General features: G+C 35.9%; 1 protein-coding gene across 18 annotated transcripts in view; it reads right to left on the bottom strand.

Annotated features, from left to right (window-relative positions):
- CACNA2D3 (calcium voltage-gated channel auxiliary subunit alpha2delta 3) overlaps positions 1-23607 on the bottom strand; it is a 422632-nt gene that overhangs the window by 144541 nt on the left and 254484 nt on the right. For all 18 annotated transcript variants that reach the window (XR_002442442.1, XR_002442444.1, XR_002442443.1 and 15 more), the window contains 2 exons: positions 6882-6960; positions 105-238 (listed from right to left, as the gene is read on the bottom strand). Coding sequence is in view for 13 of the 18 variants with exons in the window: in XM_021409181.1 (XP_021264856.1) it covers positions 105-238; positions 6882-6960 (213 nt within the window). In the remaining 5 variants the exon portion in view is untranslated. The remainder of the gene's footprint in view (positions 1-104; positions 239-6881; positions 6961-23607) is intronic.

Raw genomic sequence — 23607 nt, 5'->3', positions numbered from 1 at the left:
CCAGTGACAGAAATGCACAACTAGTGTTTTTTACAACAGTTTTTCTCTAAATTCCTCATTAAGTGTAGTTAGCTTATGTTAAATGTTTTCTCATGCATACTTACAGTGCTGTCAATATATGCTTCAGTCCATACCACGTCATGCTCTTGGTCAATAACTTTTGGTCTGCTAAGAACATGGAGGTATTCCATGACATTCTCTTGAACATCAGCTAAGGTAGAGATCTGAGTAAAAAACCCTGTGAAAACAGACAATTTGAAGTTATAAGTCGTGCAAAACAAATTAAGAAAGATTTTAACGACTGTGATATGCGTTACACCAGTTGTGTTTTCTCATTGTTTATTTCCAAAGGAGAAATGCAAAGAAGGAATGTTTGATGAGAAGCAGCCTGAAAGAGTAATAACTGGAAGAAGTCAGTAAAACTGTTGGCCATTCTTGAAGGTCTGGGTTCCCAAGACTGCTATGAATTGTTGTCCCAAATTCTCTATTTCCAGAAAAATCTTGTTGCTTGATGGTAAATAAATTTTGCTATTTTTTTTTGAATGGTGTTAACAATTAACTTTGTACAAAAACATCTCACCTTAAGTTTGTCCAATCTAAAGAAGCATTAATGATTAGAACTAGTCACAACACAGCAGTTGCAAATGTTCTAAAATGCTCATCCTTGTAGAATGTGACTAAACCTCAGATAGCAACAGCAATATGTTATTTTCAAATGGCAGGTCAATGAGAATGGAGACTAAGATGGGAACTGCTTTTCTAAGTGATCTCAGCTTTCTTAATCCTTTAAAACTTCACCTACAACGTGACAGCATTGAGAACAACAGAGGCCACAGATACTAGAGCTGTCACCACTTCCTTTTCATTCCTTGAATGTCAAGTATCTTTATACGTCATCACCTTGGCTTTTGGAGCCCACATCACACAAGGGTGACAAAGGACTGACAAATTTCAAGGCTACAGTTTCACCAGGCACTACTTAAATGCATCAATTGTTCTTCATATACATTCATTTCGTTATTGAGAAAAGAACAATGTAACATTTTCATGAAAGAGGTCTTACTGTAATTTTAGTCTTTTGATATGATCACATCTTCCACGGAACTGCTAAATGAAACTTCCACAGAAAACATGGCAGCTGGAAATAACTTTTGGGCCGTGTTTATTACAGACAGGGCTAAGCCTGGCAAGGTTGTAAGGGTGCTCTTGTCTGAAAGCTAGAACTTTCTGACTTAACACGCCTGCCAATGGTTTGTGCAGTACAAAACTGATGTTTCTACATACATTCCACCTGACACCAGCAATAGATTTACATGCATGAATTAAGACATAGCATAAAGACAGCTTTCACAGCCAAACGGCAATTCACAGTATTATTTAATGTATATTTTCAATAAGAGGAAATTAATCTGATTGTACTATGAACTCAAATATTCCTAGTATAGTAGTATTATATTAATATTCATAGTATAGTATTCATACTGTTCATATTGTCAGTATTCTATTTTAATAGAAAAAAGAAATTAAATGAAATTCCTAAAGTCTAGTATTTTGTGAGAAGGCTAACTGACAGCTACATATACTATCAAGGCTTAACCATTGCTTCAAAACAGAGGTGTTGTTTTTTTGTTTTTTTCCTAAAGTGTTCAAAGTATTTTTCAGAATAAAATGACTTATAAGTTTAATACAGGAATCTGTACTTGAGAAAGCAGCCTTTTATGCATATATTGAAAAAGAGAAATTTATATACCAAGCTGACATGAATTGCTGGCTTAGAACAGTTATAGGAAAAATCAGTGTGTTTATTACTCTTTCTGAAATGCTGTCTGCTCCAATTCTGTGACTGCTGGGTTTCCAAAGTCAAAATGTGAGGTTATCCCTCCTGCGAGCGTTAAGATATATTTCACTTACTGGTCCTCTTCATTTGGTATAAATGTCAATACTTAATCAAAATATGATTATGTGTCAATAGCTTCACAAATTTTAAATGCATAACACACAAACATGTATGTGTATTTACACACTGCACCTTATAAACCTTTTAAACAAAGATTCAAAATATTTCTGAGCTGTGTGGATCTATTTTACAGGAGGTAATCTATATTTTACTTAAAACAGTTCTGAATGTCTGAGTTCTGGTATAACTCATTTCAGAAAGCAGAAAAGAGAATTAATATTCAGAGGTCGCTTGCTCAGCACTGTTCACATGTCTCAAATTTCATCCTCAAAAACTCATAGAAATTCAATATATATTATGTTTAAAATATAGAACAGATTAACAGTTCAAAAAAAATGGCACTTTATCTAAGGTAATGAACAAGATGTTTTTAATCAAACATTACTTCCACATACATACAGGTTAAAATCACAGTTAGCTAATACTTTTTAATGTAATGCTTCAATTAAAGTCAAAATGTTAAAGGCTTGTTTAAGAAGCTCTTACATGTCTTTGCCTGGAAAATTATTTAATCACAGAATGTAAATTACCTTTCAGATAGAAAAAAACTTTTTGGAAAATAATCATTTACTCTGATTACCTCCTGAAAAGATTTTATGTCAAATTTTCAAGTGAAAAAACTCAACTGTGTAACACCTCAGTGTTCGTGCCATACATGTTGATACATGTTGCAAGACACTGATGAGGGTGAACAATGTTTTGTTTTCCATTAGAAGAGACACATAAGCAGATTATTCATAACTATCATTCATATGGTTGTGTATTATATTAGAAACTTCTTTTTGTAGTAATTCTAAGATCACCTATTCTAATATCTCACGTAACACCTTAAATAATATGACATAAGTCTCCAGGCAGCATATGACATATAAAGTATTCGTTTTTTGTAGTACGTGCAAATCACATTACCCCTAAATTGTACAATAGAGCAAACAGTTTTTAGCCCAGTTTCCTAAGACTAAAAGAGACGATGATTAAGTCTATTGCATATTCTGAATACATTTCAAACAAACCTATCAAAGAAATAAAAGTCTCAAAGACAAATGAAAATTTGTGGCTACAACCAGATTAAAAGAAGTGACTTTGAGCATCCTGTTTGGGAGGAGCCAGCTGGTAAATGTGCACATGTATGCTGGCACACATGTAGTTGCAGGCTTGTTCTGCAGTGCTCCTTGCCCAGTGAGCATGACAGCTAGAGAAGTCAAGGTCAGCAAGAGGAGGGAAAAGAGCTTAGTGTGGAAAAGAGAAAATTTAAAAAATAATAATCACTTTTTTCACAGATGTATTCATACGTCAGGCTGCAAAAGAAAAAAAGTTGAATGAAAGAGTATGTTAGGCACTTTATAATTGGGTAGTTTCAAGTAACTGAGTTTAAAGAAATACAAAAATTGCTGCTAACAATATGTAAAAGACAAGACCTGAAGATGGTGTCAAGCATATGGATTCTCTCTGGGTTTTTCTGTGATGTGATCTCAGGAGTGGGTTTCATTTACAGTTTTTTGGGGAAAAGTTCCCTTCTTGCATTCAATATTGTCTGCTTAAACATGATCTGTGTCCTTATAAATACGGTTTGTGTGCTGTTGTATCTCGCATTCGGAAAATGCACAAAGATTTTATAATTTCCACGATTCATTTAATGTGAACAATTTACTGTTTTCTATGAATTTATGGTTCATCTATTTATTTTTTTCTATGAAAGTTTTTCTTTAAGTTCTAGTTTTCGTGATAGCAAAGTGAAATGAATTGCAAATAGCTATGTAAATTACCTTTCCTATATTTCCGATGTTTGTTCTTATATCCATTTTTAGATTTTCTCCAGTTGGAAAAACTCTACAAAAAATTTCTGTAGTACAGGTAGGAACAGCATTTGGTAATGTTCTCTTAGTACACTTCCTCTCTATATTTAGACCTTTTGATGATTCATGTGTTTGTAGCCCTGTGTGACTAATGTCAAACCTCACCAGAATTAACTTCTTACACTGTTAAATTAAACTCTCCTTCCCAGAGATCAGAGGTACCCCATGGGTTTAAAATCTTACGCTTCCTGTAGTGAGGTTTAATCATCACATAAAGACACACTCTGAAGTTCTGAGCACAGATGCTGAGACCACGTAAGAAATGGCAGCAAACCTGTGCTTAAAATTTAGCATTCTAACATATGCTTCTCTTTTCCCTGGTGTGTGAACTATGTCACCCCAGAGCTCCTTACAGTTTGTGCTACTTTCTTGTCCTCAGCAGGGAAAAAATTGTGACAGAAATGGGTAGGATTTAGTAATGACAAGCATGAGATATGTGTAATCATATGGTTAAACACAGACACTTATGGTCTGCCTTTCCATATTACACAGTGCATTGCAATGTTTTTGGCTAGCTTATTTTTCTCTAAAATGTCCAACACTGGACTTGGAACTTCTAAAAATGCCCCCAATACATTTTTAAATAGAGTGAGATGCTTTTCATTTTCTGGACACGTGTAAAGTAGGTGCACTATTACTGCAACTAATAAAATACCAGAATTTAAAAAATTCCTCTTTGGGTAAGGGCTAAGGAGGGAATTCATTGTTTCACCACAGCTGTGAAGCTCACACGGAGAATGCATCCCCTCCTCCTAGGAGGCCTCTCGAGCAGGTGAACAGTCTCTGTAACTGGCTGCCTGCCACTCCCCACAATAGCCCACAGTGCGGGAGGTGCTGGGGTCATGCTATTAATGGGAATGGATGTGACTGGGGCTTCCTGTGCACAAGGCTTCCCTGCTAATACAATAGCCTATAAACTGCTCCAGCTGGGGCACAGTTTGCCTCAGGGCTAATCTGTCCTCTGCTGGCAGTTAGATAGCCGCTATCAGACCTCTGATATGCAAAGCATTTGCTCTTCACTGCTTTCCCAGCTTCTGCTCTTTTGTACTGATGAATCCCCTTCTTTGTCCATTTTCCAATATGCTAACCGCAGTGATGCTGGCTAATTAATAAGCATTCAAAACAGAGGCTGTCAAATTGCCAACGCAGTACAGAATTTTACTGAAAAAAATAAAAAGTCTACGATTGTCTGTTTTGTTAGTCAGTAACACATTAACTCCCATCTTTATTTTACAGCATTCTGTTGGAAGTGACTGCTGAGCAAAAGGCAGTGTCTGCTTATTTTAAAATCTGGCACATGCACGCTGAGCATTAGGAAGCTATTTACCTTCATGCAGTTGAGGATGTTAGCAAATCTGAATTCTTTTCCTTCACGTTCAATGTCTTATGGTACAGAAGAATAAATCAATGCGAATTTCACAAACCTCTCTAGAGGGACACTGGGGTTCTTGAATGTTTTAACGTATTTAAAATGGTTTGGTGTTTTGCTTCATTAAGCCAACTCCCTCTAGATATGCCCTACTTATACACAGCAATGAAACAGAAAATGAAGGTGGGGGGAGGATGTCATTCAAGGATTCATCATCAGAATCTGGAAGCTAAATAAGTTTTGCAAGGTGGTATGAATTTCCCCTGTGATCCATTTTGATGGAAAGGACTGCTGTCCACAGTCAGCTGGAAACCCACCAAACACCCTTCCTCTACGTTGTGATTCCAAGGTGAAAATCACTGCAAGGAAAATTGATTTTAGAGCCACTGACCCTCAGTGACAACAACATACTTTGGCCCACCCGTGAAAGCAGTAAACTGCAGTCCAGCCATTCAGGCAATCTTTAGATCAGCTTTCCTACGCTGCTCATCTGTCTGTGCTGTAATCCTTCCTCTCACTAAAAGAAAATGGGTGAGCTGTAGCTGAAAACTGCAACAGAAAAACTCTAAACCCATACAGCCTGACATGATGACTGATGCTGCTTCCAGTATGATTTTCAAAGTTAAAAAAACTATTTATTTTCTAATTAGAGGTAAAAGATTTTTTTTTCATTGTAAGCTACCAGAAAGCAGGTATTGTATCTATTAAACAGAGTGTAAAAAAAATGTATAGAAGAAGCAGTCATTAAACTGTTTAGTTGATTCATATGGGTAGGATTCTGACTCAAAGCAATGTGGCTCTGAAAAGAACAAAGCAGTCCTGAAGAATGACAAAGGTGACCCCTCTGAGAATAAAGACATGGACCAGATGATCTAGTGAGGCAGCCTCTACTGCCTGGTCCTGTTTTCTGAGTTGCTGTACTTAGATCTTTATGAATCTGAAGAGCAGGGCTAAAATATTTGGTTGATTAAATTGTCTTCAAAAAGATGCTTCAAAGGATTCTTATACTATTACTTAAACTAAATTATGGTGTAATATTAGCTGATTAAGACAAGACTTCAAACTAAGTAATTTCCATCAGCTGGACATAACAGTAGTTAAAGAAATAATGACTAAATGGATAGCACCTGATGCTATTCATCATAATATAATGTGGCACAAAGGAAAAAAGAACTTTTTCCAAGAGAAAAGGAAAACCTGAAGACTAATTAATTTTCCCTCCTTTTTTTTCTGAATCATACTTACATTAGTCAATCCTTTTACTGTAGCATCTCAGCATCTTACGTGTTTTAATGCTCTTTTCTTACAGAATAAATCTGCTTTTTCAATTACACTGTCAGTTCCTCCAGGGGCAGGATGTCTGGTGTTTTATGTACCATGCCTCTCTCAACAGGGCTCACACACAACATTCTTAGGCAACAAACTAACTATGACTAACAGCAATAATGGGACAAATGCTTTGAATCTAAACTTTGTTCTCTGAACTAAATTTTAAGAATACATCATTAAGAAGCTTAAGACATTTTAATTTGTATGTTACAGATAAATAAGCTTTTTCCTTCTTAAAAAAATAAACATCCTCTTTGATTAGTCATCAGTGGCACAATATCTGTATGCAGATACAACCAGGTATATGCAGGAAGACTCAGTAATATAGTTTTGAAAGTTTTTCTACTTTTACAGTGGAAAGTTAACTAACCTTTGTTAGCACAGGCCATCCACTTCAGGTTATCAGCAAAAGCAGCTTCTCTTCCAATCAGATAGGTAAAAATACGAACCTGAAAGTACAATGAAGAGATCAAGTCAATTAAAACCGCAGTCTTTTAAAACCTATACTCTGGAATTTCAGATACAGATATGCAACTCACCTGGGTAGATATTTTTTAAGAAAGGATTACTGCCAGTAATTTCTCCATGACAAAATATGGCTCTTGCTCTGTGTAACATAAAGGCTTGTCTCTTTGGATGTTTTTAATATCTACATTTTACTAAAGTTAAGGTTTAATGTCTGAAGTATAAATGAGAATAAACTATAAGCATCAGAGTACAATACAAAATTATTTGTTTCAGACATATATATTTTGTGGTAATGAATTCAGAAAACTGCTTTGGTATGGAAGAAGAGGCACTTAATTAGTAAATAATTGTGTAGATGAAGGATCTGAAACACCAAGCAAGAAAATTCTCCCCAGTTTTCAAAGTTCATATGCCATTGTATCTTGTTCAACTTAGATGCAAGTAGCCACAGGTGGCACTGCTAACAAGTGATGAACTGAAAGTTTGTGCCCCAAGGTTGCTCAGCTCCAAACAGAAACAGCTGTACAAAGAACCATGCAGATGGGCTATGTTCATGTGTGTGAGAAGATATACTCAGAAACTGGAATGGATCTTGTGGGTGGATCCTGTCACTCCCATAACAGAGAGCATCCTTTATGTCAAATAATCTTTTCTGTAAAATCAAGAGCCTGAAGTATTAAAATGTCGGTCTTAGTATCTTTTAAGTCATAATTATTATCAAATTTACAAACTTACAATTATTAACAAATAATCAACTTTACAAATGTTGGTTTAAAATAAAATGAAATATCTCTGCCCCTCAAATCATGATATTTCATATTGCAGTCATCATTTCTGAATGCAATTTTTCCAAAACAGCAGTCAAATACAGACACTTCAGTAAAGCTATTATAAAACAGCACTGGAAAGCATCCAAAATATTTGCCAGATACACTGCTTTTCTCATCAGGTAGACATGTGTAAATGAGTCCTTCCAATCAAGTAGATCAACCACAACTTTATCATATTGCCTGCAGTGCAGCATCTGTCTTCTCTGTGAACACCAGCTCTATACTGCTTGCTTGTAACAGGACTGGGTGAATTACAACTGCCTGTGCTGAAAAGCCTGCACCCTCCCTCAAAACTCTATGGACGGTGGCGCTGAGCTCTAGAAAGATGAGACAGCCCTGAGGTCACAACAGTGTCACAGCTCAGAGCATCCCTCCAGAAAAAGTGTACAGGATGGATATTTAAGAAATAAACCTGTGCAGCTCTTATCAGTCTTCTTAGACTCTGATTAAACCAGAATAGAGAAATAACATTTTTTTTATTTAAAGTTGTTATGTAAAGTTGCTATTTAAAAAAGCAGAACTGTAAGAGCATTCCTTTTCTTATACCATCTCAATTGTTATCTTTTATTATACTTTGATATATTTCTGATTTAACTTTGCACTCACAAAAATAACATCAGCATGAGCAGGATGTAGTGTAACCAGTGGTAAGTGTTCCTAAAAATACATGCTCCTTATTTCTGATGTATAATTTTCAAGGAGGTAAAACAATGATAGCAAACTGCGTGATGGCTTTTGCAATGTGATGCTCTCCACACAGCCAAGGAAATACACTGGCTGAAGAAACTAAATCCAAGATTAGTGTTAAGGATTCATCTTTCAGGTTATATCTAACATGCTCAGATGTAGAATTTTACATCTGAAAGATATTTTTTTGCTTGTTTTAAAGGGGTATCATGTCATTTTCAGCATTAGCCTCTAGTTATCTGTTATTTCTAGCACATAGTCTACTTGTTTCTTCTCAAAGTGTCACAGTTGTCAAGCTTGTTCAAAGTAAAACCTTGAAGAACAGCACACTATTTGGAAAGCAGTAGTCTAGAGCTCCTTCTCTTTTTTTTATTTTTATTTTTTGCATTATTACTGTCAGTGCTGTACCTAACATGCTGCTGTTCAAAGAACTCTATTCTGCTCTTTCAAGGCAATGGATCTGATCTAAAAGATTATCATTGATTCATCTGTAATGTCTATGAGTCTGCAGCTATAACTTCATATGATTCATATAACACACAGCACAAGAGAAAACTCTTTTTCCAGGAAGCCTGTGAAAAATTATACATGAGAAATTATGAGATTTCACATATGAGACCTAAATCTTTGAAGATTTGTATGGTATTATATTTTTCCCTGTTTTTCACTGATACTTTCCTTTATGCTATTCTGTACCAATATAAACGTTCTCACGGGTTGAAAAAGAGTAAAAGTTAGTACACTGCAGATTGTCCCCTTGCAGTCTTCAATCTGGCCTGCAAATTTCAGAGTAAATTAGATTTATATAATTAAGGCCATGACGTCCAAAACATTAGCAGTGTCAGAATGGATACAGGGAGAGTTTTAAAAAATGGAGGTTATTTTGCTCTGCCCCACATTTGCACTTAACTATGAGAGAAATAAACATTTTTCAGGTTTACAGGATGACTTCTGAGGAGGAAATCACTCTTCTAGTTGGTCAATATCAGTTACATGCCCTGTCGCAAAATGCAAAAGTGGTTTTCACATTTTAGTTGCAAAAAAAAGCAGCACTGTGTGCAAAGGCTTTTAAATACCAAAGACATTTTCAAAAATAGCTTTATGTGAGAGCAACAATTGTCTCATCTTTATGGATGAGTTTTCACACACACACAACTGCATGCACACTTCTCATCTGAAAGGTACAGTAGCAGACAGCTTATCTGACACCAGAATAATAACCATCTAGAATTATTCGTTACAAGATTAAGCTATTCACAAATTGCTTGAAAGTAGGAAGAAGGGTATCTACTTATTACTATTAGCAAAAATAATGTTTTAAAGAAAAAGTAGTTTTCCCAAACACCGTGGAGCAGAAAACATACACCGCAGGGTCATGGGGCATACCACCCCTCAGTAGCAGCTCAACTTGCTGAAGGCATGGGCTGACAGGAACTTCCCAAGGTCCAACAAGAGTATATAAAAATGTCCTGTATCCAATACAGAAAAAACCCATGCACTAGCACAGGTAAGGGGAGCTGGCTAGGAAGCAACACTGCAGAAGGTGGAGCCCTGGGGAACAAGCAGTGGGCCCTTGTGTCAAAAGAGGCCAAGTGCAAACTGAGCTGTATCAGCAAGGTGTAAACAAGCATCATTACTCCTCTCTATTCCACTGTAAGACCACATCCGGAGTACTGCCCCAGTTTTGGGCTCACTTATACAAGAGACACTGGCATATTGAAGAAGCCAATCTCTTCTTGAAGGCAGACTGTAAGAGAACAAGAAGACAAGGGGAAAAACTCAGAACAATGGCAATTCTGATCAGCTGTAAGGAAAAACCTTTATATCATGAGGGCAATAAAATATAAGAAACCAGTGCCCAGAGAAGCTGCAGAACCTGCAGCCTGTGAGACAAACTCCTGAATAGCCTGATCTTAGTTCACCTGCTCTGAGCAGCGGGTCTTCTATTATCAAGCCTAAAGATAATATTTTGATCACAAAATCTTCTCTAGTCTTTAAAAGGTAAAATGTACATAAAATTCAATCACTATACACTAATTGTGCCACATTATTAATTAGTTTAAATCAAATAATATGCATAATCCGATTAAGAGTCTAAAGTATGCATGCTTTATTGATAGCTACCAAAACCATTAATTAAAAAATGTACACATCTTTATTCTCTAAACCCAAGCAGAAGGGCACAGTATGATTTATACTCCGAAAATATAGCATAAATCACTGTCAAAGTTTATCTTTCTGAAAATAATGCCAGAATACAGCCTATGATGAGACTGAATACATCTGAGAGATTTATATCTAACCATCTTCTTTAATCTATACAGAATCAAACTACACTGTGTTCCTAATAAAAGGAGACCAGTTTTATCTAAAAGAATGAGCAATAAGCATGATTATAAGCCTAGGCAGCAACAAAACTGTATTAAACCTACAAATAATAAAATTTCAGCACATAGGTACTATAGATCATCATGAAGAATGGACTGATTCTGCAATACTGTTGCAAGGATTTTAGTGATTTTTCTCTGAGTGCATTTTAAATGTGTAGTTTATTTATTTGGTATCTACTGTTTCTCTGTAAGGTATTTTAAGCATCATCAAAAATACTGCTAATTGGTTGGCATTACTTGAAAAAAATAAAAATAAAAGATACAAAGTAGTCAGCTAGCACTGAAGATAAGTTATCAGTTCATTAAATGCTGTTATCCTTCCTTGTCATAATCAGTTGTATATTATTCTCTGCGCTTTTCACTGCACACGTCCTAAAAATGATGTTTACTAGCTTTATCATAAAGTACAAAACCTTTTATAAAAAGAAATCTAAGGTAAACTGTATTTTTAAAAGCCATTTCTCTACTGTTCATTACTTCATAGAATGATATTATTCATAGTGGCTTGATAAGAGAATAACTATGTAAAGTCAGAGAAAGGTATTTTAGTTGATTAAAGAAAAAACAACAAAATAAACAAAAAACCCACTGAAACTCTGGAAATTTCTTTGTTTGGTGTTAATTTTAAAGATACATTAACAGTTTTTATGGATATTGTTTAATATTGTATTCAGGATAGTGAGAAAAATCCTCAAAATCAGCTCCTATAGCAAACCATTTTGATTATTGTACTGCTTCTAAAAGTGTCATTGATCAGTTTTTTGAATCCACCAGCGGAAACTTAATGTTTGTGAGCTTGCAGAGGGAAGCACTCATGAATCCCTAACAATTCAGTCTGGAACCAATCTTACAAAACAAATGCTTGCGATATCAGTTTCTGCTGTCAGAGATCCCAGCAATGACTCTGGTAACAAATGAAGCTAGAATCAAAAATTGCCTGAATAAGCCTACAAACTAAATTTCATTTTTCAGAATGAACTTATATCTACATATCTCTTCTACATCGGTTTTAACTCTTCAAGATAGGCACAAGGTTAAATTTTATGTAATAATTCTAGATGTACAGGCATCAGCCATACTACGATAACGATAAACAGAGCAAAAGCAACCATGATTTTCTGCATCTACATAAACCTATAACTAAGCCAAAAGTACAGAAGCACCCCATTAATTCTGCAAGATAAGTTTAATTACTTCTACTTCTTTATGTGGACAAGACCTGTGCAGTAATAGGGTTATATGTGTTGCAAAACACAACTCATAGTTACCGTTAAAAATACTACTGCAAATAGACTAGACAGTAGGTGCCAGATTTAATATCCATCCATATTCACAGATGCCAGGTAAGATAAATGTTGTTAGGTAAAAACTGTTAGGAGTGACCACTGTATCCTATTATTTGCATATCTGAAGTAACTGAATGAAGAGTGTGTCAGGGCAGTTCTGCTCTGAAAAATAATTCCATGAAATGTCTCTTTTATTCAAACAATCCAGATGTAGCACTGATATTGTATAGTCCGCTGATAAATATATATCGTACTGAGACATCTGACTGAAATCTCTATAACTTATAATAGATGAGTAAGAATAAAGTGTGTCTCCTTCTATGGTTTTGTATTGAACTTCATAGAAAATAAAACAGTGGATAATGTATATATACTATGTACACACGTATACACTGATACACTTATTTCAGTATCTTCTGGTACAATACAATACTAAAAATTGCTATGGATACACAAAGACAATGTTTTAATCAAGGCCGACTGAATAAAGTCACAAAAGGAAAACAAGAAAAACACCTTTCAACATCCAAGAGCTTTGACTGAATAAAGACATCTTCATCTAAGAAGAAATCTTCATCAGATGGATATGAAGTACCTCTCCAGCAAAACGCCCATGACAGAAAGACAAACCTTCAGCTCTGGGAAATTTTAAAAGCTTTGTATGATGTTTAAGAGAGGTACCTGAATCAAAGTATTTTCAACTTCTGAACTGTAAAATATGAAATGAACCATGTCAGAGCTTAACTGTTAGCTGTGGAGAAGGTAAATATTCTCAGACAAAAACATTGATTTTGTATTGTTATATCGTATCTACAAAACTGAAAATTGAATTCACTGAATGAAAAGCAAAGCTTATTCCAAGAGAAAAAATACTATTTTGGGTTCTGAAGGAACTGGCTAATGTGGTTGCCATGAAACTCTCTATTATATTTGAAAAATCGTGGCTGTAAGGTTAAGTCCCTAGTAACAGGAAAAAAGGAAACATCATTCTTATTTTTAAGAAGGGAAGAAAGGAAGGCATGGGGAACTACAGACCAGTGCCTCACCTCTGTGCCCGGGAGGATAATGAAGCAGATACTCCAGGATCCCACATGAAGGCATATGCGAGACAAGGAGGTGATCCAAGACAGCCAGCATGGCTTCACCAAGGGCAGATCATGCCTGACAAATCTGGGGCCTTCTGTGATGGAGTGACAGTATCAGTGGACAAAGGAAAGGCAACTGAGGTCATCTACCTGGACTTATGCAAGGCCTTTGACAGGGTCTAACACTGCATCCTTATCTCTAAGTTGAAGAGATATGGATTTGAATGCTGTACTATTCAGTGGATAAGGAATTGTTTGAATGAGAACTGTGTGCAGGCCTGGGGCCTCCAACAAAAGAAAGACATGGAGCTGTTTGAGCGGGTCCAGAGGAGTCCACAGATATGCTCAGATGAATGGAGCACTTCTCCTGTGAAGAAAGGGTGAGGAAGGTGTGCTTGTTTAGCTTGGACAGTAAAAGTCTCTGGGGAGACCTCACTGTGGCCCTCGAGCACAAGAAGTGAGCTTATAAGCAGGACGGAGATCAACTTTTTCCATGGTCTGACAGTGATAGGATGAGAGGGAATGTCTTTAAACTTAAAGAGGGGAGATTTAGTTTAGATGTTAGGTGGAAACCTAACCACTCAGAGAATGGTGAGGCAAGGGAACATGTTGCCCAGAGAAGTTGTGGGTGCCCTATCCCAGAAAGCATTCAAGGCTAGTCTGGATGGGGCCCTGGGCAACCCGATCTAGTGAGTGGCAATGCTGTCCAAGGCAGGGGCATTGGAATGAAATGATCTTTAAGGTCTTCTCCAACCCAACCCCTTTATGATTCTATGATCTTTGGAATTATATTCACTAATCTTGCACAGTGTGCAACTCCTACAGATGTGCCAGAGACTACCATTTCTTTAGGACGATATTCATAGAAAATGGAACATGCTACATAAAAGAAACTGAAAGGGCAGTGGAAATAGAATGTTTAACAGAGCTTTTGACTTTCTCAATTCATATTTTACTGTATTTTCTTAAAGCGAACATTAAATGGCAAAGAAAACAATTTGAGATTGATCTATTTTAATTACCTTTAAAAGAGCAGTTGTAGAAATCTCCCATATATTACTGTCTTATTATGTTGGAGACATAATAACTTTCTGGTTCAAAAGGATCACTTCTGGGAAAGAGTACTCCATTCAGCTACTATTCTTACTATAACATTGCTGCATAAGCTCAAATGACTCTGAACTGTAGAATTATATTCCTATTAAGAAACAGAGCAATTCCAACAGTGCATTTTATGACAGTCAGCTTCTACGTGCAACACCACAGATTCTGGTCCAAACCACTAACCCACAGTAAGCTAGTGAGAAGAAGCACAACGTATCAACAGTTGTCATAAATTATGCTGGTAACTACCCCCATGACACAGCAGAATATGATGACACTGAATTGCTGAGCTCAGTAGACAAAACTGAACACCAATCTTACACCAGACAAAAATACTTAGATTAATAGAAAACATTTAACTGTATATATTACCATTATGTTTTTTACCTATTTTCTTTCAGGTTTTCTAGTTTCTTTGTTTTGCACCCGTTCTGTACAGAAAGGGTGTACACAGATTATTTGCTCTGTATTTATTGCTGTATCCCATTTCATTTTGAAAAAATAAGACAATACTATTAATAATTTTCTTGCTGTTACAGCCAGGGAATATTCCGAAGTTTGAACCTTTAAACTCTGGACAGACAGCTTATATAAAAATCTCAGAGATGCATACAGTCAACCATTAGTAAGGAAAACTAAGAATGATGATTTAAATGACAGCTATTTCAGTGCTAACCACTTCATCTGAAATATCCACTTAACAGTTTCATACATTATGAATACACTAGTCTGCAGTCCCTGAACTGTCCTCACCTCTGAAACTCCATTTAACTAGCAGCACAGAGAACAGAGAAATCTTCTTCTATGTGTGTTAAGTAAGAAAAGTTGATCTGCAAGATTCTACACACTTGAACTGTGAAGTTGTATCTTCATGCCAAACAGGCTGAAAAATAGTCTTTCCAGAAACTTAAAATACAATGTGGGAGCAGAAATGGGACTTCTGCTTGCAGCTGACAGTGCAGACATCTGTTTGCAGCTGCAAACTACTTCATGGACACCTTCTGAAAAACAGCCTTTCCTTTCCGGCTCAGCAAGAAATAGCAATAGCCTTGTGGCAAGAGGTATGAAATTTAAGTCATAAGCAGGATATACAGATAAAATTCAAGTTTTCATAGTTATAAGTTATGATGGTCCAGGAATGCTGCAGATAGTCTCTCTGTAGATGACAAAATGGATTGATTTGGAAAAACTGTGAGACTGAATGATTGCCTGAACTCCTAGGAAGCCTTTCCATGGGGAACTGCCTTGTTCCAGGAGCTCTCCAGGTGAGAACTTTGAACTGTCTGGAAAATTTCCCCAGGCAATTCAAGCTATGACTAGACCACCAGATAGGCACTATTTGCATATTTTGAAGTGTTGATTAGCCACCTGAATGGAGAACATGGGCAACCCAGAGACTTCATCAGGCAGTTATTGCTGTAGAACTGACCAAACTGTGTAATGAAAAGATACTTGCACATTTATCACCCATTACAGCTGAAAACACTGTTGCAAGTACCTTTGTCATCATCTAGACAGCAAGTGAGTGTTCTATTCAACATATTTGATTCCCAAATAGAGCATTACCCTATCCAAAGGCCCCCTCACAAACATGATATAACATTTTGGTCTTTGTAACAGTCCCAATGGTGTATTGATCAAAGGACTTAAGTTTTCATTTAATCAACAGCTAAAAAAATGATAGTTGGAGCAGACGAGACCGGAGATGGTCTAATTTGGTTCATAAGCTATAACTTCAAGATTCACAAAAGCAATTCTTGAATTGCAAGAATTTTGTGAACCTAGAAGTTTGAAAAGCTGCCATTTACTTGCACTTGTTAGTAAAACTTTTCAAAACAAAAAACCAGTGGTCTTCCATAACTCCTTTTATCCTTTGCTCCATACTGTCATCTGAAAAGAGAAGAAGGACATCCAGGAAAAAGACAACTGATTTTTGTATTGACATTTATTTTCCTACTCTACCTAAGCTTGTTCATGTGTTATTTAAATGGCATTGGATATTTATGCAGTTTGGTATATTAAAACCATACTGAAGTGTTTGTGTACCTTTGATTAAAAGCATAGTAGAATGATCAATAATTTTCACTGGGAAGTGGTCTGCTGCCACTCCTCTAAGTACAGCCCCTAGAGCTACATTCTCAAAGTTTGGTGCTGACAAAAAGTAAATTTGATTCACTCTTTTTTGAATATGACTAAGAGAACACATGGGAAGAATGCATGTGAAAGTAACATGTTAAGCTGAAGAGAAAAACATCCATTTTGAAATTCTCATGAACACTCCTTCTGGGCAGATCTATTTTTCTGTTCAGAACAATTACTTTAGGGAGGTTGTCTATTCTTTAGAAAGCTTACCAGGTATTAAATAAACAAACAAACAGAAACAAAAATAAGCATAAGTTAACTTCACAAGCTGTATTTTCTGGTGGCAGAATCAACAATTATATCTCATCTTAATTTGCCAAGGTTAATTTCTGATTCTGTTCTTCTCCTGTTTCAGTTTGACATTATGAATTACTTGTCTCTTTGTAACCAGTTCCTCTTACTGTTGATTTGGAATTTTTCACACTCTATTTCTTCTTACACTTGGCCATAGTGTAAGTGTTCTTAAAATTAGTTACACAGCATAAACTCAAGCTTTTCATCTTTTAAATGCCCAGAACTGGCTTCTGTTCCTTAGGGTCCTGCTGCTTTATAATTTCTGACCTTTTTTAGGTTCAAATTCCCAAAGTAGCCTAAACTTACTTTCAATTTCGAGAGAGAGATTTTATTTGTGCTTCTGTTGCTTCTCTCCCAAAACTGCATAATCCTATGCTCCCGTTTCTCTCTCTGACAGTCCTTTAATGCATCTCTACCTCACAAGACACCAATGGGAAAAGGGGAAATGCATGATGCAGTAGACTCCTGTTACTGTACCAAATTTGCCTTTAAGAAGCAGTCCAGATACAGTCATAAAGTCATTTTGCGAGACACACTAGATCTACTCATAAAGATCACTAATATAGACATCTTAAAAAAAAAAAAAAAAAGGAAGAAAATTTGAACAGGCCATGACTTTGTACAAGGAACTTTTTTAAATCTGAAAAGGAAAAAATGATGAGTTTGTAAAATATACCAAATTTTGAGATGTAGGATAACATATAATTTTAGTCCACAAATGCATGCACATAAACCTATCCAAAAATAACACCCATATTCCAAGTCTGTACTCCAGTGTATCTTGTTGCAAAGAACATCTCACGTAGGGCAAAGAACAGGCATGGGAAAATGACATAAGAAATTATTCTAGAGTGATGATTCAGTCTAGAAACATCACCTTATCCCTGAGTGCCTTTACTGGGTTTTATTTATTTACTTATTTATTTTAGCTTTTTTTTCCTATTATGAAGTGGTGAAAATAGAAGTTAAGGAACTGCTTGCATTGATAACTCAGTGGGAAGTTCTATGAGGATAATACTTTAAAAAAGCAAGTAAAATTCTACTGAGGAGGGCCACAAAGCCCGCAGCACTGCTCCAGTATCATCTATCCAGTTAGGGATACCCTCTAAAGGTGCTGCAAGACTAAACTTACACCACACTCAATGAGAAGAAGCCATGAAATTGAAGCCATTACCTCATGAAATCAAATCTTTAAAACTGAAGTTGCTTAGTAAAAGGTTCTTCATTTTTAATTTATCTCCTTCAGTATTTGAAATATCTTTTTTGGAAAAGTTTGCATTTATACATTTCCTCATATTTTCTGTTTCCTTCAATTGCACGCTGTATCCAATTTTATAATAGTGTTTCCTATTTTCATGATATCCCACTGTGCATTGTACCCTAAGTAGCCATCGAACAGCTAAGAGAAACAAATCTCCCCATCCCCCACCTCCAAATTAACAGGTCTATTTAGCTGGAAAATAAGATTCTGTAAGCAAAAACAGTAACAAAGACAAACATTTCATCTGTCTGGGGATCTTCAAGCAGCTGAGCCCTGCTTTCCCAAACATCTGCCTCCCTAACAGCTATTTGTATAGACCTACCTCAGAAATTACGTGCAGGAAAAAAGGAAATTGATGCTGCAGTTAATCCCCTGTGGTCAGGGAACAAGATTACTATGTTATAGTCACCTGCGAGAAGCATATCCACCCACCCTCTAGGTCGGTGATTGTTGAGGGTCAGTTTTAGGAAATTCAAACAAGACATGGAACACAACGTGGTGAGGGTTTTTAGTTTGTTTTGTTTCTTATAAACTATACAGAGACAAAAAACTTCACAGAAATGGAAAATTTACAAAAAGCTACCAAAGCCTCTAGCAGAGATAAAGTATTTGCATCCTTTGTAGATTTACATAAGATTAAAAGGCAACTCAAGATTAATAATTTCCCACTGTAAAAATTCCCCCAATAAAATAGAGATCATGTTGGCAGAGAAATATGAGATTTTGCTATTTTCAGTGTGCAAGGATAGATCAGGTGATTAGAAGGTGTTCTTTCTAATTAGCATAAGATTTATTGCTTCCCTCAAGTTTAATACTTGGTCGTTTGAAAGGAAGAAAATGTCTTAGGCCACTTATGGGACAAAAGTTCTATCTGCATTACACATACTGAAGTATTGGTCACAGAGAACTGGGCAAGACCAGTTCCCTCACAGGCAGAAGAGGCTTGAACAGCTCAGCAAGGGCTTATATTGCTGATGAATTATATGTAGAGACTTGGCAGAGCAAATAGTTTGCATTAAATAAGCAGTTAAGATTTGGCATTTAACAGCAAAACACAAAATAGGCCTTGAATATACAAAAGCCTTCTTAGAAGTTTAACAGTTAAATCAACAGAAAATTTCCAGATTTTGAGATTATTAAGCTTTGGGACTAAAACAATGACTGGAAAATTCCAACTCAAAGACTCCTTTTCTAAAAGTTCTGATTATCTGAAAAAAAAAAAAGGAAGATTACCAAAAACAGATTTCTACCCTTTACTATAACTTTTATTTTTAACAAAAGCTCTAATATTTCTGTTACCTTTACAAATTAAGACAAATGGCTTACATGCGTCATTTTAGGTATATCTATAGAGTGCCAATAAAATCTTCACAGAGCATCTCCAAATGTTGTGTATTTACTGCACATTTTTACTGAAGGTGCACTTTATAAATATTTCATTTGTTCTATTTTTTTTTAAATCTTTCCACAGGTAAAGATAGCCATAGCATGTGAGACCAACTGCATGGGATATAGAGGGAAAGTTTTAACTCACAGATTATAATTTCCAAAAATCACGTGACAAAGGTTTTCTATTATTATAATGTTACCATTTCAAAGTTAAATGTGGTGCTATTTACTGGAGCTAGGAATAAGCTCTGTGCTCTCACCTCAGAAGCTGAAGAAATTTTTGTTTCCAGTCCTGATATGAGAGATTCCACATGTCATTACAAACTGTTAACAGCCAAGCCTAGATGATGTACTTACAGTTAACTCAACTATCCCTTATTGACTTGTGTATTTTCATTCTTCAATGTGTAAGTGAATTTGGTGAACTCTAGAACAGCAATTGTCTTACTAAAATGCAAAACAGCAGTCTAAACAAATTTGTCTGAATGGAGAGAATGAGAAGGGATTAGGGCAGAAACCATGTCATAACTAACTTTCTTGGATCTAGCTGAAGCTTCTTTGGAAAAAACAGGCTCATGCAATTTCTGCTAGTGTACTATTTAGCTTTCTTGTGTATCATTTATTTTGGAAGAATCCATGAGAGAAGATCAAAATCACACTAAATTCTAAGTAACCAAATACTGCCAACTACTCCATTTCTGTTATTATATAGTTACAGGATGTAGCATTGAACAATGGTAACTCATTTACAGTGTACCTCACTGTGTATGGTGCAGACGCAGATTAGAGGATGACATAATGGATAAAGCACTGCCCTTTCACCCTTGGGATTCTGTCCAGTCTATGGTCCTATCAGATAACGGGTTTGGCAATCTCCACTAGTCTCTTTTGGACACTAATCCCCATTACGGAATCTCTATAATTCATCATATAATTTAATACACCTGGCAACCTTACCACCAATTCATTCTTTTGTTACGTAATAGCGCAAAGTGAAGTCAAGGTTGGTTAATGCTCTGACAGCTGGCTATTATCTCCCATAACAGCTGATTTTGAATGGATTATTGCATTCTTAAACCATCTCATAAAAATGGGCAACGGGGAAACGAGTGTAACAAAATAGGGCAATGTTTAGAAGTTTTATCACAGATTTTCTACCAATCTGTAATGGAGCTCCTAGCATCCAAAAAATGCTGGAGAGGAAACTTGAGATTAAAACTACAGATTATGAGCCAAGAATCTGAGGACTGAATAAGATTACAGCCAGAAGAGTTTGACTACTTTGAGGTTACAGCTGCTTTTTTTGTCTTTTGTTTTTGTTGTTGTTGTTAAATAAACAGTACATTTCCTCTTTATTTTGTCTCAATTACTAAGTTATCTTTTAACAGCATCCTTCCCCTTTCATGTTGAAGTATTTTAGATTCACAGCCTTGTTCATGCATTAAGAAAGAACTTCACTGCTGTCAGGAGCAATTTCTGAGGATAGGGGATATAAGGGAGCTTCCAGTCAAGTCAAAAGGGAGCTGTACTCAGTTTATGTGAAAAGAAATCAGTTCACTGAAACTATGGGATCAGTTAGGAAGGAGAAGAGCAGCTATGACTCCAATATGACTACAATAGCATTAACATATGAGTAGACACACAATAGTACCAAGGTACTCATAGCCAAAACAAATTAATAAACACAATTCTCACTGGAAATAAGAATCAGTTCTATACACTTGTAAAAAGACTTTAAAGCCCTCACCAGCTAAAATAGAATAATGCAATGGTTGTATGAGAACTACATTCTACCATATAAGGCATAATGATTTGGAAGACATGGAACTGTAAAAGGATAATTGGACAGGACACCACAAGCAAGGTGCTCCTATGCTTTTTGACAGGACCACAGCACAGATACTTGTGCAATACCATTTGATATAGCATACAGTAGCAGCAGAAGTCAAAAACTATATATTTAATTAACAAAAATGTTGTACTTATTTCTTTTTTCTTTTCCATTAGGTTTCATTCTATGAAACAAAGACAAAAAGATGATAACCATAGCCAATCCTCCTCTGATCAAAAGGCATTACCAAGAATGTTCTGCTGAATAAACTGTGATCTGTTTCACAGAAGTTTTACAGAACTGTGTTGAAGTGAGCTTCTGTATTTCATGACTCAGAATATGCCTATCTGTTTTCTTTCAAGGCAGACTTAACTAGAACAAGTTCTCCTTCTCTTCATCGCAACATGTAGATGCAAATCACTGCATGCGACTTGAGCTAAACGTTTTAGGTATAATCTAGTTTGGTGCTGAGCTCCAATTTCAAAGTCCATGTTTGGTTCTGTACAACAAAATTTCATGTGCTTTTATACCACCTTCAGTGGCAAAAGGCTCCAATTCTAGCAATCCAACCAGCAGTGGGAAGTATTGTAATCTAGCATAAAATACTGAATTCTACTCACTGAATGTTAAGAATTTTGAAAATTAAAATCATAATATAATAAACTTGAAGGCTTTGCTTACAGGAGCAACAACTATTAAGAATTACACATGGAATTCTAGGATTATCTTACTAAGTCACTGAAACGAAATATCAATGAAAGCAAACTTTCAAAATGCAGATACTGCTCTCATAGAACAGCAGACTCACTGTTTGGCAAATTCCAGTAGGAATGTGTGCTAATTGTTGGACTTCCTGACAGTGGGTATTCAGAAACTTCTGCATCAAGAAACACTCTAATTTCTTTAAGAATGTCTTTCTGAAATTTCAGAGTTGGTGAATGAAAAAATAAATGAGATTTTACATAAAAACTTCCTGTTATGTTGAAACACATTTAGTTCTTTAGACACTGTGCACATTCACCATTAATTGTTTGAAATGCATTGTTATAGCGAAGACATTAAATAGACATCTTGCTCCTTTAACTTGACATTTCAACCAACTGAAGGCAATTGCTGCTCTATCATAGTATACCAGTCAGTACTAAAATTACTGTACTACCTTTAAGTTTCTCTTTGACTAAAAATTAAATTTAGCTCTACTTTGTCATTTTTGTAGCCCTACAGCATTCATGAGTTCTTGTAGTTAAGTCAAGTCAAACTAAATATTTAATACACTATTCTAATTAGCTACAAACTATTACCTGATTTAAGTCTGTAAATGAATGTGAAAAGACTCTGGAGGCCTAAAGTTAACCTTCATCCACTTCAGTTATATGAGAGAAATTACAGGCACTAATTAGACTCTTCAAACTGCAAAGAAATAGAATTTTCATAACCAGCTTATTAAAAAATGAAGGCCCCCTTGGGACAGAGCAAATTGCTTCTACCCTGATCCGCTTATCCTTGTACAACACCATACAGAAGACTCGTGTTGTCTGACTTACACAGCTCATATTTCTCCCAAATTAATGAGCACTCAAATTATTCCAGCTGCCCCCTTGGCACAGAGAAAAATTGAAAATCCATGGCTGCCAAGTGACGTGTATAACCCAGCTGCTAAATAAAATGTGCTTAAGGGGACACAGCTGTTGAGGTGCCTATTTACATTAAAATAAGTCCATGGATACAGAACAAATGCCTAAAGACAGCAAACAGTTTATAATACTTTATTTAACCCTTTCATCAGACCAGGTCACAAAAATTTGCAGTCGTTTATAGGCTGGATGTAAAAGCATGGCCTTTTCACCTTTTGATTTATTTCTCCTTATTTGTCTAATCTTGGAAAGTTTTTAATTTTCTTTTGCAGAACTGGTAAATTCAGAGGAATCACATTAAACACTGCAATTCATGTATCAGAAAGGGCAGCTGATTTGTCAGAAGGACTCTACTTGTGGGGAAAAAAAAAATCACTCCATTTCCTGCTCTCCAAACATGTGCAGTGATGATAAGCATTATCTTCCGGACAGCAGAACTTCTGAAAATGATACTTTGCTGAAGTTTAACAGAGAAACATGCAAACTCATTTCTACATTAAATTGAAGATATTAGGTATTATTTGTTTAATGCTAATTTGTATAGTACTGTTTCCATAGAGTTAACTGCCTTCCAAAAAAAATCGTGATGCTGGCTTTCATAGACCACATTCTTAAAATGTTTTATAAAACATGATTGTAATCCAACTGACCTGAAAATTACCATGTCAGTTGCAGAGCCACTGAAATAACTGGGA

This window comes from Numida meleagris, chromosome 11 (assembly GCF_002078875.1).
Source record: "Numida meleagris isolate 19003 breed g44 Domestic line chromosome 11, NumMel1.0, whole genome shotgun sequence".
Lineage (NCBI taxonomy): Eukaryota > Metazoa > Chordata > Aves > Galliformes > Numididae > Numida > Numida meleagris.
This window is presented reverse-complemented; position numbering and strand designations above follow the sequence as displayed.